Source organism: Eubalaena glacialis, chromosome 15, assembly GCF_028564815.1.
Source record: "Eubalaena glacialis isolate mEubGla1 chromosome 15, mEubGla1.1.hap2.+ XY, whole genome shotgun sequence".
NCBI classification, from domain to species: domain Eukaryota; kingdom Metazoa; phylum Chordata; class Mammalia; order Artiodactyla; family Balaenidae; genus Eubalaena; species Eubalaena glacialis.
Window position 1 is genome coordinate 42,396,237 of NC_083730.1, and position 14,807 is coordinate 42,411,043.

Consider the following 14,807-nt stretch of genomic DNA (forward strand, 5'->3'; position numbering starts at 1 on the left):
ACACAACTTCTGAGAAAATACTATAACCAGGTGTAACCTCTGAGAAGAGACAGACTGGAATTAGAAATGATGACTAATTAGAGACTGGCACTGAAATCAGAATTTTAAAAATTGAGTTATATTTAACATACAATATTATATTAGTTTCAGGTGTACAACAAAATTTCAGGTTCAATATTTTTATACATTATGAAATGATCACCACATTAAGTCTAGTTACTATCCATCATCATACAAAGTTGTTACCATATTATTGACTATATCCCCTATGGGTACCTTACATCCCTGTGACTTATTTATTTTATAACTGAAAGTTTATACCTCTTAAACCCCTACTTCGGTCATCCCTCCACTCCACCGAAAACACCCTATTTCCTGTACCTATGAATCTGTTTCTGTTTTGTTTGTTCATTTGTTTTGTTTTTTAGATTCCACATATAAATGAAATCATTTGGTGTTTGTCTTTCTCAAACTTATTTACTCATTTCACTTAGCATAATACCCTCCAGGTCCATCCATGTTGCCACAAATGGCAAGATTTCATTCTTTTTTTTTTTTACGGCTGAGTAATATTCCATCACACACACACACACACACACACACACACACACACACACACACACACCACCCCTTCCTTATCCATTCCTCTATCAATGGACACTTAGGTTGCTTCCATATCTTGGCTATTGTAAATAATGCTATAATGAACATAGAGGTACATATATATTTATAAATTAATGTTTTCATTTCCTTTGGATAAATAGCCAAAAGAAGAATTGCTGGCTCATATGGTATAGTTCTATTTTTAATTTTTTGAGGAACCTCCATACTACTTTAATATTTTACAAGAAGAATACATCTGTGTCTTAACTGTGTAATTAGTAGTTTAGAAACTTTCACTTCTGGTCAATATGGAGTAACAGGGACCAGATTTACTCTCTTGTGTGAAAAAAACTAAAAGATCAGACAGAATACATGAAATAATGGCACTCCAAAATATTAGATATCTGGCAACAAAGAACACTGATACCTAAAAGACAAAACGAATCACAGAGTAGGAAAAAAAGAAAAAGAAAAAAGAAAAAACAATCACTGAACTCTATGACAATGTCAAGCAGCCAAATATAGGTATAACTATGGTCTGCAAAAGGATAAGAAAAAAATACTTAAAAAGATAATGGCCAAAAAAATTTCCAAATTCAATGAAAACAATAAACCTACATATCTAAGACGTTCAATAAAACCCAAGCACAAGAAACACAAAGAAAACTATACCAACAGTAATCAAATTGTTTAAAACCAGTGAAAAATATAAAATTGCAGTTGGAGGAAAAAACAACATTACTAAGTAACAAAGAAAAATGACAGTGGGCTTCTCATCCAAAACAATGCAAATAAGAGGAAAATGGAGCAACATTTTTAAAGTACCTAAGGGAAAACCAACAATTCTTTAGCCACCACTAATACTGTTAAAAAATGAAGGAGAAATAGATCCTCTTCAGACAGGCAAAAGGTGAAAAAATTCCTGACCAGCAGAACTGCATTACGAGGAATGTTAAGAACATCCTGTAGGCAGCAGGAAAATAATATCTGATGGAAAAATTTTTTTATTATTTAAATCTCTTTACGGATAATTGACTGTTAAAGCATAAATAATATTGTGGGATTTCTGTGAAGAAGTAAAATGTACAAAAACAATACCACAAAGTAGAAGGAAATGAAAGTATACTTATGTTCTCGTATGCAAATAGTGCAATATTACTTGATGGTAAACTGTGGTAAATTAAAGATATATAGTATAAAATGTGAAACAACCAATAAAATAACAAAGAGTTATATCTACTAAACAAAACAAAGCAAAAGAAATAAAATGGAATCATAAAAAGGAATCACGTAATCCAAAATAAATATAGTGGATCAAAGAACAGATAGATCAAATAGAAAACAAATAGCAAGATGATAGGAGTTAATCTATCATATCAATTATTACGTCAAATGCAAATGATCTAATAAGCACCCCTATTAAAATGAAAGATTATCAAGATGAGAAAAACAGCAAGACCCAATTATATGCTGTCTCCAAGAAACCCACTTGAAATAAAAGGAAACAAACAGCTTAAAGTAAAATGATGGAAAAAGATACATAATTCAAGCACAACTCAAAAGAAAGCTGGAGTGGCTACACTAACATCAGAGAAAGTAGACTTCAGAGCAGAAAATACTATCAGAAGTAAAGAGGTTCATTGCATAATAATAAACTAGTCAGTTAATCAAGAGAAAATAACAATCATAAATGTTTAGGATCTAACAACAGAACTTCAAAATACATAAAGTACAAACTGAAGGAACTATAAAGATTAAAAGACAAGTCCACAATTACAGTCAGAGATTTCAAAATGCCATTCATGATAGAACCAAAAGAATAAAGAAGACAATACTGTCAACCAATGTAATTCATATTCTCAGAACACTCAACCCAAAAGAAACAGAATCCAAATTCTTCTCAAAAGAACATGGAAATTTACCAAGATTAAATTTCAAAGGATTGAAGTCATAGTATGTTTTCTGAACAAAATAAATTAAATTAGAAATCAATAACAGAAAGATATCTGAAAAACTCAGTACATGGAAACTAATACATTTCAAAATAACCTAAGTTAAAAAATAAAATCAAAGGGAAATTAGAAAGTATTTTTAATTGAATGAAAATGAAAACACAACATATCAAAATTTGCAGAATGCCTCAGAAGCAATACTTAGAGGAAAACTTATAGCACTTAACACCTATATTAGAAAGAAAGATCTAGAATCAATGACCTCAGTTTTAACCTTATTAGAGTCAGAAAAAGAAATGAGGACTTCCCTGGTAGTGCAGTGGTTAAGAGTCTGCCTGCCAATGCAGGCGACACGGTTCAAGCCCTGGTCCGGGAAGATCCCACATGCCGCGGAGCAACTAAACCGTGTGCCACAACTACTGAGCCTGTGCTCTACAGCCTGTGAGCCACAACTACTGAGCCCACGTGCCACAACTACTGAAGCCTGTGCACCTAGAGCCTGTGCCCTGCAACAAAAGAAGCCACCACAGTGAGAAGCCGGTGCACCACAATGAAGTGTAGCTCCTGCTTGTCGCAACTAGAGAAAGCCTGCACGCAGCAACGAAGACCCAATGCAGCCAAAAGTAAATCAAAATAAAATAAATAAATAAATAAATAAACCAAAAGCTTGTTCTCTGAAAATATTAATAAAATCATAAACTCATTAATTTCCTGGTCAATTCCCAGAATTCTCTCCCACCAAAAAAAAAAAAAAAAAGAGGGTATGAGAGAGAAGAGACAAATTGCCAATAGCAGGAATAAGAAAGGTAACATCACTAGGGATTCTACAGGTAATAAAAGGATCAAAAGGGAATACTGGACTTCCCTGGTGGCGCAGTGGTTAAGAATCTGCCTGCCAATGCAGGGGACACGGGTTTGAGCCCTGGTCTGGGAAGATCCCACATGCCGCGGAGCAACTAAGCCCGTGAGCCACAACTACTGAGCCTGCGCATCTGGAGCCTGTGCTCCGCCACAAGAGAGGCCGCGATAGTGAGAGGCCTGTGCACCGCGATGAAGAGTGGCCCCCGCTTGCCACAACTAGAGAAAGCCCTGGCACAGAAACGAAGACCCAACACAGCCAAAATAAATAAATTAATTAAAAAAAAAAAAAAGGGAATACTATGAACAACTTTATGCCAATAAATATGACAAATCAGATAAAAGGGACAAATTTCCTGAAAGACACAAACCATCAAAGTACACCCACGAAAAATTAGATACCTTGAATGAAATAGCCCTGTATCTACTTAAAAAATTATAGGTAGTTAAAAACCTTCCCACAAAGATAACTCATCAAGGTCAGTTTGCTTCACTGGGAAATACTACCAAATATTTAAAAAAGGAAATACCAATTCTTCACAAACTCTTCCAGAAAATTGCAAAGGAGGAAATATTTCTATGAGGCTAATATTACTGTGATACCAAAACCAGATGAAGCCATTACAAGGAAAGAAAACTACATAGCAATGTCTCTCACATACTATATATGAAAGTTTTAAACAAAATTTTAGCAAATTGAATCCAACAATATATAAAAATACAAGAAATCATCAACAAAATGAAAAGGCAACCTACTGAATGGGAGAAAATGTTTGCAAATCATTTGATAAGGGGTTAATATAAAAACTATATAAAGAACACATATATCTGAATAGCAAAATATAAAATAAAATTAAATAAATAAATAAATAAAAAATAGGCAAAGGATCTGAATAGACATTTTTCCAAAGAAGACATATACATGGCCAACAGAAACATGAAAAGATGCTCAACATCACTAATCATAAGGGTAATGCAAATCAAAACCACAATGAGATATCACCTTACACCCATTAGAATGGCTATCATCAAAAAGACAAGGAATAAGTGCTGGAGAGGATATGGGGAAAAGGGAACCCTGTGCCTTGCTGGTGGAAATGTAAACTGGTGCAGCCACTATGAAAAACAGTATGGAGCTTCCTCAAAAAACTAAAACTGGAATTAACATATGATCCAGCAATTCCACTTCTGGGTATTTACCCAAAGAAAATAAAAACACTAACTTGTAAAGATATGTGTACCCCCATGTTCACTGCAGCATTATTTATGATAGCTAACATATGGAAACAACCTAAGTGTCCATCAAATGAAGAAAATGGATCAATGGATAAAGAAAACAGACAGACACACACACAATGGTGGAAGAGTATTCAGCCATAAAAAAGAATGAAATATTTCCATTTGTGACAACATGGATAGACCTTGTGGGCATTATGCTAAGTGAAATAAGTCAGACAAAGACAAATACTGTACGATCTCACTTATAAACAGAATCTAAAAACAGCAACAATAAAAAAACCCACCAAGCTCATAGACATATAGAGAATGGATTGGGAGATGCCAGAAGCCAAGATTGGGGGGTAGGTGAAATGGGTGAAGGGAGTCAAAAAGTACAAACGTCCAGCTTTAAATAACTAAGTCAGGGGGATGTAACATACAGCATGGTGATTATAGTTAATATTGCACTGCATATCTGAAAGTTGCTGAAATCTTAAAAGTCCTCAGCACAAGAAAAAAATATTTCTTGTAACTATGTATGATGATGGATGTTAGCGAGACTTATTGTGGTGATCACTTCACAATGTATACAAATATCGAATCATTAGGTTGTACACCTGAAACTAACATAATGTTATATATGTTAGTTATACCTCAATAAAAAGAACTGAAAAAAAAATATATACACACACACACACACACACACATATATATATATATAATATAAGCATTTGGGGTTTAGTTCCAGGAATGCAAAGTTGGTTCATCATTTGAAAAATCAATCAATGTAATTCACCATATTAATAAACTAAAATGGGAAAAACATATGATCATGTTAAGAGATAAAAGAAAAAACATCTGACAAAATCTAACATCCATTCCTGATAAAAACTCTCTGCAAACTCAGAACCGTAGGGAGATTTTGCAACCTGATAAAGAAGAGTCATAAAAAGAAATCCACAGCAAACATAATGCTTAATGGACAAAAACTAAATATTTTGTTCCTGAGATGAAGAATAAGGTGAGGACTTCTGATGTTACAACGTCTAGTCAACATTAAGACGTCCATATGGGAAAGGAAGAAGTAAAATTTTCTTTATTCACAGGCAACATAAGCATCTATGTGGAAAATCCAATATCTACAATAAAGCTATAAGAAGTAATAAGTTTAGCAAGTTGCAGGATAAAAGACACCAAGGACACCAAGGGGGGAAAACCGCAGTGGGGGGGGGATGGTGGTGTGTTGAATTGGGCGATTGGGATTGACATGTATATACTGATGTGTATAAAATTGATGACTAATAAGAACCTGCAGTATAAACAAACAAACAAAACAACTAATACTAAACTTTCATTGGGTTATTTGTACAGAAATATGTTAATATAAATGTTTCAGGCATTACATGAAATTCCTAAAAATCTTATATGTTCTGGTATAACGTTATAAGTCATAATCCTAGTTATTACTTTAAAATGTGTATCTCAGAAATAACTAATTTTCTTGTCAACTGCATTATTATGAACTTTCATCAAATCTTTAACCGCGGACATTTTTAAGTCTTTTGTCATTTACAGACAGTTCTGGGTGTACTCTGATGCTTTTGTAAATATGTTCCTATAAAAGGGTTTCATCTTCAGGAAATTCATGGAAAAGACTCTGACAAGTACAGGTTTCTGGTACCTGACTGTACTGCTGAACTGAATGAATAAGCATTTTCAGAACTCTAATGAAAAACTGATGAGCTCATAAAAGTGCTAACAAAAGATCAAGATGAAAAAAAAAAATTAATTACATGGGGCTGAGTGAACTGATGAGGATGAGTATAATTTTTGTGACTTTCTGGTTGAATTTAAAAAAAGAAAAAATCCCACAAGGACTCAGAGGCAAAGAATATACAAATCAATTTTCACTGCAAAGTAAAGGAGCTGTTACAGTGGAGGATTACTGGACTGAATGTCAATATTATGACATAGTATGAGTGTGTTTCATGTTTGGTAATTGCAATCATTGTTGCTTTTGTTGTGGTCATCCATGTACAATGCTTGGTGTCAGTCTATTTATCTCTTGTAAAAATAAAATACAGTGTGTGTGGAAAAAAAAAAAACAATGAGGGTATTTTCAACTTGCAGTAAGAGGAACTAATTTAGTACCCCAACACAAAATTTTTATAAATCCTATTTGACCAATAGAAATACAAAAATTCAATAGCATGAGTAACTGCAAGAAAGCATTACAGAAATTCCCTAAGAAAGAAATATTAATAATAGATCCTGATAGTCTAAAACAGAAGAGGACAAGTAACACAAATTTTTAGATATTTCATGCCTTCCAAATTTTGCCAGTTAGAGAAATTTCTGACTTCAAGATGTAGGATAAGATAAGCCATATTAAGTGGTAACACTGTAAAATGAATGTAAATCTAAGCTTAAAGAAATAATGTAAAACGCTGCACTACCAGACAAAAATGATAAAACAAAATACTTTCCTTAAATATTAAGAACTTTTTCTTATACGTAATTATAGATGTCTAACCTTGTATTTCATGGCCTGTTAAACTGTATTGGGTGTGGCTGATGGAAAGATGATGTGAATGTGCGATAAAAAATGAAGTCACTTTTGTTAAGGGGTTTTAACATGAAGCTGAGAGGCCATTATGGAGTGGACCTTGTACACATCCTCACCAGGTGGAACCATGAACTTTGGAACTTCTCAAACGACAAATATTCCAAGGACTCTGCAAGAACAGCTGTAACTTGTCACAGCAACAGATTCTTTCCTTCCCTCTAGTGATAGCCTTAGCACTCAATCTTATTTAGCCAAGACTAACTTCTGCCTCCAACTCCAATTAAAATTCTTTACAATGCAAATCTCCCTTCTTTGCCTTTAAAAGCCCCTGACTTTTACTCCCCTAGCAGGACTATATTTGGGCTTCTACCCTAATCTGTGTGCCAGGGATTGCAATTCTTTGATCCCAAATAAATGTTTTCTGCTTAAAAAAAAAAAAAAAAAAAAGAAGTAATAAGTTTAGCAAGTTGCAGGATAAAAGACTGATATACAAAAAGCAACTGCATTTCCTTATGTGAGCAATGAACAATCAGACATAAAATATATGAAATAAGGATAAATCTGACAAAATATGTGTAAGACCTGACACTGAAAAGTACAAAATATTCCGGATAATATTAAGAATGTTAACACTGGGGAAAATTGGGTAGGAGGTATAATGGTATTCTAGGTACTATCTCTGTAACTTTCGTTAAATATAAAATTATTCCAAAATAAAAGGCTTACTAAAAAAAAAAAAAAAAAAATCCCTGAGAGAAATTAAAGATCTAAATAAACGAGAGGCATACTGCATTCATGTGTCAAGACTCAATATTGTTAAAATTCTTCCGCAATTAACCTATAGATTCAATGCAATCCCCATCAAAATTCCAGCACATATTTTTGTAGAAACTGTCAAGCTGATTATAAAATTCATGTGGAAAAGTAAAGAACCTAGAATAGCCAAAATACATTTGAAAAGTGAGAAGAGAGAAGACAATTACTTCCTGGTTTCAAGACAGTATAAGAAGCTATAGTTGTTAAAGAGACTGTGGCATTGGCATCAAAACAGGAAAGAAAAAAAAAAGATGAGTAGGACAAAATAAAGTCTAGAAATAGACCCAAACATATATGGACAGCTAATTTTGACAAAGATGCAAAAGGTACGAGGTGAAGGGATAGTCTTTTCAACAAATGATGATGGAACAACTGGATATCCACATGCAAAAAAAATCAACTGTAATATATACTCCATACAACAGGAAGAATTAATAAAAGATGTATCATAGGTCTAAATATAAAACTTAAAATCTGCAAAACTCCTAGAACAAAATGCGGCAGAAGATCTTGAGTCAGGCAAAGATTTCTTTCTTTCCTTTTTCTTTTTCGGCCACTCTGCACAGCATGCGGGATCTTAGTTCCCTGACTAGTGATCGAACCCGTGCCCCCTGCAGTGGGAGTGTGGAGTCTTAACCACTGGACCACCAGGGAAGTCCCAGGCAAAGATTTCTTAGATACTACATTAGAAGCACAAACCCAGTATAGAAAAAAATTGATAAATTAGACTTCACCAAAACATACAACTTATACTCTTTGAAAAACATTGTTAGGAAAATGAAAGGAAAAGTCACTGGGGAAAACTACCTACATAGCATATATCTGATAAAGTAGTATCCAGTGTATATAAAGAACTTTTCAAAATTCAGTAATAAGAAAACAATACAATAAAGAACTGGGCAAAAGATTTGAACAGATACTTCATCAAAGAAGACATACAGTTGGAAAATTAGCACATGAAAAGTTGTTCAACATCATTAATCATTAGGGAAATGCAAATTACAAGCACAATGAGATATTACAAACCTATCAGAATGGCTAATGTTAAGAAGATTGACAATACCACACACTGGTGAGGGCGTGGAGCAACTGGAACTCTCATACATTGCTAGTGGGATTGTAAAATGGTACAACCACTTTGGAAAATAGTTTGTCAATTTCTTAAAAATTCAAATATACATCTACCATATACCCAGCAATTCCACTCATATGTATTTACTCAAGAGAAATGAAAGCATATACCCATGCAAAGACTTGTACACAAATGTTCATAACTGCTTTATTAATAAAAGCCAAAAACTGGAAATCACCCAAATGTCCATTAATAAGTGAATGGATCAACAAATTGTAGTGTATCTGTAAAAGGGAAGACTATTCAGAAAAAAAAATGAGCAACTGATACATGCAACAACATAGATGAATCTCAAATTATTATGCTAAATGCAAAAAGCCAGATGAAAAAGAGTGCATACTATATGATTCCATTTATACAAAAATTTAGAAAATGTAAACTACTCTATCATGATAAAAAGCAGATTAGTGGTTTACTAGGAATGGGGCAGAGGAAATTTGGGGGGCTGATGGTATGTTCACTATCTTGATTGTAGTGATGATTTCACAGGTATAAACATATGTCAAAATTTATCAGATTGTTCACTTTCAACATGCAGTTGATGGCACGCTAATGACACCTAAATAAAGCAGCTAATAATGTTAGTTTAAAAAAGAAATGCACATACTTGCTACAAGTGAGCCAACTTGAAAAGGAGAAAATAATCAATTATGTGATTGACAGTGCCCTAAGACACAAATTAGCTGCTCAGGAGAAGCACAGTTATTCTTGCTACTTATACTCTATTCTTTCCAAAGGCCCTTGTATTAACAGAAGGAAGTACCACCCTCTCAGTACCACCCTCACAAAGAGGACAACAAACAAGGGGGGGTGGGGCAGAAGGAGCACAACAATTATTTCTTAGGATGTCCCTCAATACAGGCCAGTAGCAAGAAACCACAGCAAGAGCAGGGACAAAAAACAAACGTACCAAAAAACCCCATAGGTGCCCATCCAGGTGGGCAGCTCTCATCATCATGCTTAAAACAAATAAATAAATTAATCTTCTTGGTTAAAACAAGTAAATAAATTTTAGGAAATTTAGGGGAATGTGTAGGTCTCAGACCTTTCACACAATCCTCCACAGTATATAGATAAATACTGAATAGGAAGTTCAAGATCATTCTCCCGGGCAGATGTCTGAGATGCACTATTCTGCAGTGTCACGTGCTGGTGGCTCACTGAGCTAGCCACCACCCTGCCTCACCGTGGCAAGGGCCAAGGGACTCTACTCACTTAGGTCAGCACCCACAGTGTCCTCAAGAGATGGTCAGATGGAGTGCATGGTGCGGGGTTTCACCTTCTCATTCCCCTGTGTCTCCAGGACTCCCATTACTAAAAATTTATGTTACCACATTTTTAGCTCTCATTTTAAGGTATCTAATTAAATAGTTTCTGAGTAGGGGCATAAATCAGCTCAAACCAAGTATTTAAGAACAAAAATGTGCAGCTGAAACAGATTTAAAAGGCAACTGCAAGCTTCTGATGGGACAGAATGGAAAAGAGACTGAGAAAGCAAGATTCAGAAAAATCAGGCACCTGTGGCCTTTCATGTCAAATTCTGCCTCCATCGCTACTAAGCTTGCAGGAGCCTGATGACTCAAATAACCTGTGACCAAGTAGAATAAAAAAGTAAAATGCCCTACCTTACAAGCTGAGGCAAGCAGTGTCTTTGAATTGCTACAAGCAACACAAAATATTTCATAACCATGTCCGTATCTAAAATTTAAAAAGAGAAAATGGATGACCCCTGTAAATAGGTAATTAGTAAATGTACCTATTCTTGTGCTGCAAAATTTTAAAATGTGCTGCAAAGTTTTTAAATGAGAGAAGAAATCAATCTCTCCAGCTAACACACAGTTCTTTTAAGAAACATTGTACTTTTGTCTAGGCAAATATTTGGGGTAAAAGCAGAGACTGGAGAAAAATGCCAACTTCCTAGTAGTAATAAAACTTACTCAAACAACTAGATTAAAATACAAGTTTTCACCCCCAGCCAGCCAGTACCATAAATAACAAACCATAGAAAGGTCCTGATAGGGAAACACTGTAGGAAAAAAAAGACCAAGAGAATAACAAAACTTAAAACTTTTCTAAAAAGGAAAAAAAATAGTGTTATGCCTCTCTACTTTAAAAATGAAGACCAATAAATCTAGTAAATATAATACATAGCTATATAAATATCTTTGTGAAGTTTGATTCTGACCCCTTATGAAGGCCATCAAGAGATGTTTACAGCAGGGGGGAAAATGTAGGTAAGAGGAAAGCAAAGGAGAAAATCAAATTGGTTGGGAAGGGGGGATCACAAGTTACGATCGAATCAGACTAAAGAGCTAAGTACAATTTAACTTACAGTTTTTGAACTTCAGGCCACAAAGTATTTTGCAGAAGATGATCCTCAGTGGGAGGTTCTACAATAAATTTATAGCATTGCAATTAATTTTTCCACTTTCATGCAGATAAACAAGTGAATTCTGCAGCACTTATTTAGGTCAGCGGTGACAGACCCCATACTATGTGTACTGTACTAATGATTCTAGCGAACCATCTTTTTGCCTTTTCTTACCAGTAAGTATGGAGGGTTGAAAGGCCACCTGGTGATATTCGAAACCAGTACTAGTCAACAGCTCCTCTTCATCAGAAGGCTGAGAAGCTATATCTCCTAGTTTAAAACAAACATCAACAGCATGAATGTAGTCACTATCTTTATGTCTCCTGCACATGTCCCAATATTAAGGCCACTAGTTAGAAAATAGTGGTACCTGAAGGCAGGGTAATTCAACGCTGTATCCGCGTGATGGCAAAGCCAAGGGTATTTCCACTACTCCGGTATTTTCCAAATGCGCTCCTTAGAGCACTGGTCAATTCCATAAAGATTCCTTCCTTTTCCTTTGACCTAATGTTTCCCAAACTTTTTAAACTGTGGAACACATTTTTCAAGCTATCCACATTAGCATCTGTGGTTGTGAGTGCTCCACGAAATACTTTGTAAAAGCAGCACCTATTTCAGGGTCTGCATGTGTACACAGAGTAGCTACCATGAAATAGATGATAGAAGAGAGATGCATGTATTGTGATTTTTAAAAATAATAAATCACCTGTAATGAACATTAGGTACATAGTATACAAATGTGTAACTAGGTTTTAAGCACCACTATAGGTTCAGTAATTTTGGAGACGAAAGCCTTACCCTGAAAGACAGCTTTATTTGATAATCCCAAAGCAGGGACGGTAGCTCCTTCTGGAAGATCACCGTCTTGCTGGAATAAAAAGTATGATACAAGTTTTAAATGCTAAAAGTTACTGTTACCTCAGGCACTGTAAAAAAATGTTATGCTCATAAATGCTGAGAAGCAGTGTAAAGACCATTTCACCATTTTGTGTAGATATCTGCCCACGCTTCCATTTCCTGAACCGAGAGATGCAATACTAAGCAATCACTCTCCAGCAGACAGGCTCCAGCTAATCCCCAGCCCCCACCCAATCCATAAAGTCGGGCATCCTCTCATCCATGAGCTCATCGAACCCTGACAGCTCAATGGGTTTCAGGGTGTGACAAGGAAAGCACTGTGCTGGCTTCTAGCAAAGAATGGGCTGAGAATGGAAGGCCTGGAGCTTTATTTCCAAGAGAGTCTCACAGGCACATCCCTGGTGATGCTCATACAAACACACATGTTTCCCAGGAAGGCACAGTCATAGTATTTTCATTAAACATATTTAAAATTTTGAATATTTTAAAACCTTGTAACAGAGTGCCCTTTGAAGTGGCAATAATCTGCTTATACCCTGCAATATCAATTAAATTATTACATATGAAACAAATGTTAACCATCAAAATTGGCACATGTCCATAAGCTAAGAGCATTTCTTACAATTTAAATTTTAATACAGGGGCTGGAACTGAACACAAACATGAGCAATGGGAATTTAAACCATCACCAAGAATAGTTACCTGAGACACAGGATGCTTTATTTTAGAAAACAGGAAAAATAAAACACCATGGAAAAGAGCAATAAGAGGCACTCCTATATATCCCAACATTTAGTATGGGAACAAACCCAAAAAGCAGCAAGAGACTGCAGTCTACAGGATTCCTGTATCTTAGGACACAGAATTGAATATACACCTGGGACTAGCCTCTTATGGAATCCTAAAACCACATTTCAATCCCTAGAATTGTCAGATCCTCAAACCAACTTGCCCTCTACCACCATATGCTTAGTTCGGTATAATAACCAGTCGAGGCCTCCCTTTTGATCTTGTTCCACTGTCCATTAGCAGTAGAAAGAGCATAACAGAATCTTTCATCTCCTTTACCTAATCAAGAGAGCCTGTGGCCTGAGGCGCCCATGATACACTCCAGGAAACATAGTTGGACATTTCTTTTAAAATGACTCTTACTTTCTTCGCCAGTCTTACCCAGACTGGTGCTAGTGTCCCTGCCTTCAAAGTCTCTGGGCTCAAAGGTATCCTGCTCCCACATAACTCTTCGCCCCAAAGTGCTTTTCATCACTTTCTTTGTTTAGGGACCTCCGCTGGTACCAGAGTCTGAACTATGCCTGCCTCCCAAGGTCCTCCACCATTTGACTTTCCCCCAGCCCCTCCATTTCCCTCTGTATACTCTTCATTCAAGCAGCTCTGGCCACCCCACTGCTCTCTGTCCTTCCATCTGCCTATCAAAAGTGTACTCATCCTTTTCAAGCTCAGAAGCAAATTCATGACCCAACTCTAAGTACTGCAATGGACTGTATGACGTGCATTTCTGTGTAACACAACTACCTTCCTACTTACTTTCCCTTCCTTCAAAACTGGTTACTTTATAATGTTTACAACATATGTATTTTTGTAAGTGCTCAAATCTTTCGTAGAAAGGGGGTATAAACAAACATTAATAAAAACTTACCCTTTCAAAACTCAAATGAAGCCCCATTTTCTCATTACTCTACTACAGCTACCACTTCCTCCTATGAAAATTACTTTAGCCACAAGATTTAGTAATTAACTGGTTTCATCTAATAATTACAGGTACATTAGTTCCATTGTTCACTACCCCTAATCTACATCTAGATGGTAATCTCCTTGAAAATATGACCCATCTATTATGCTTTGTTTATCGTAGTTACCAAGCACAGTGAAAACGCATAGTATTCGTGCCTTAATTTAACATTTTAATTCTTTACAGTCTCTTGGGCTTAACTGTTACAAAATTTCTTAAATTAATATTTAAATTACCGCCTGCCACAGTGCACACAAAAGTTTGTCAAGCCAATAATAAAATGATTTGACTTTCTTTCTACCCATATACTCCATTTACAGCCTTAAGTGAAACTTCCTAAAATTTTATATGAAGTGGCTAGATCTAGTTAAAACATTTAGAGGAATACTCACATTACAAAGCACGTGATTCAGTGATTGGCCCGTAATGGCACAAAAATTTTCCACAAAATTTCGAGGTGCAGAAAATACTCGAAGAACTTTTTCATCCGCTCCAGATACAAACTGAAACCTACTGATCATTGCCAAACATTTCAGGTCATATCCATGTATCTGAGGCCTTGCAATTTCATGCCAGGTCACCTGGGTATCAAAATAAGATAAACAAAAATGATCACGTGTTTCAAAAACTGAATTCTTTTCAACAAGCAAAATATCAGACACAAAATTATTCATTATGCCATGGAA

The 14,807-nt window shown here is 35.5% G+C and overlaps 1 protein-coding gene across 3 annotated transcripts in view; it reads right to left on the reverse strand.

The window, feature by feature from the left end:
• The window catches only part of ELP2 (elongator acetyltransferase complex subunit 2), a 47,224-nt gene that overhangs the window by 8,310 nt on the left and 24,107 nt on the right, over positions 1-14,807 (reverse strand). For all 3 annotated transcript variants that reach the window (XM_061170460.1, XM_061170458.1, XM_061170459.1), the window contains 5 exons: positions 14,514-14,702; positions 12,315-12,384; positions 11,691-11,786; positions 11,478-11,535; positions 10,771-10,843 (listed from right to left, as the gene is read on the reverse strand). In XM_061170460.1, the coding sequence (XP_061026443.1) occupies positions 10,771-10,843; positions 11,478-11,535; positions 11,691-11,786; positions 12,315-12,384; positions 14,514-14,702 (486 nt within the window). The remainder of the gene's footprint in view (positions 1-10,770; positions 10,844-11,477; positions 11,536-11,690; positions 11,787-12,314; positions 12,385-14,513; positions 14,703-14,807) is intronic.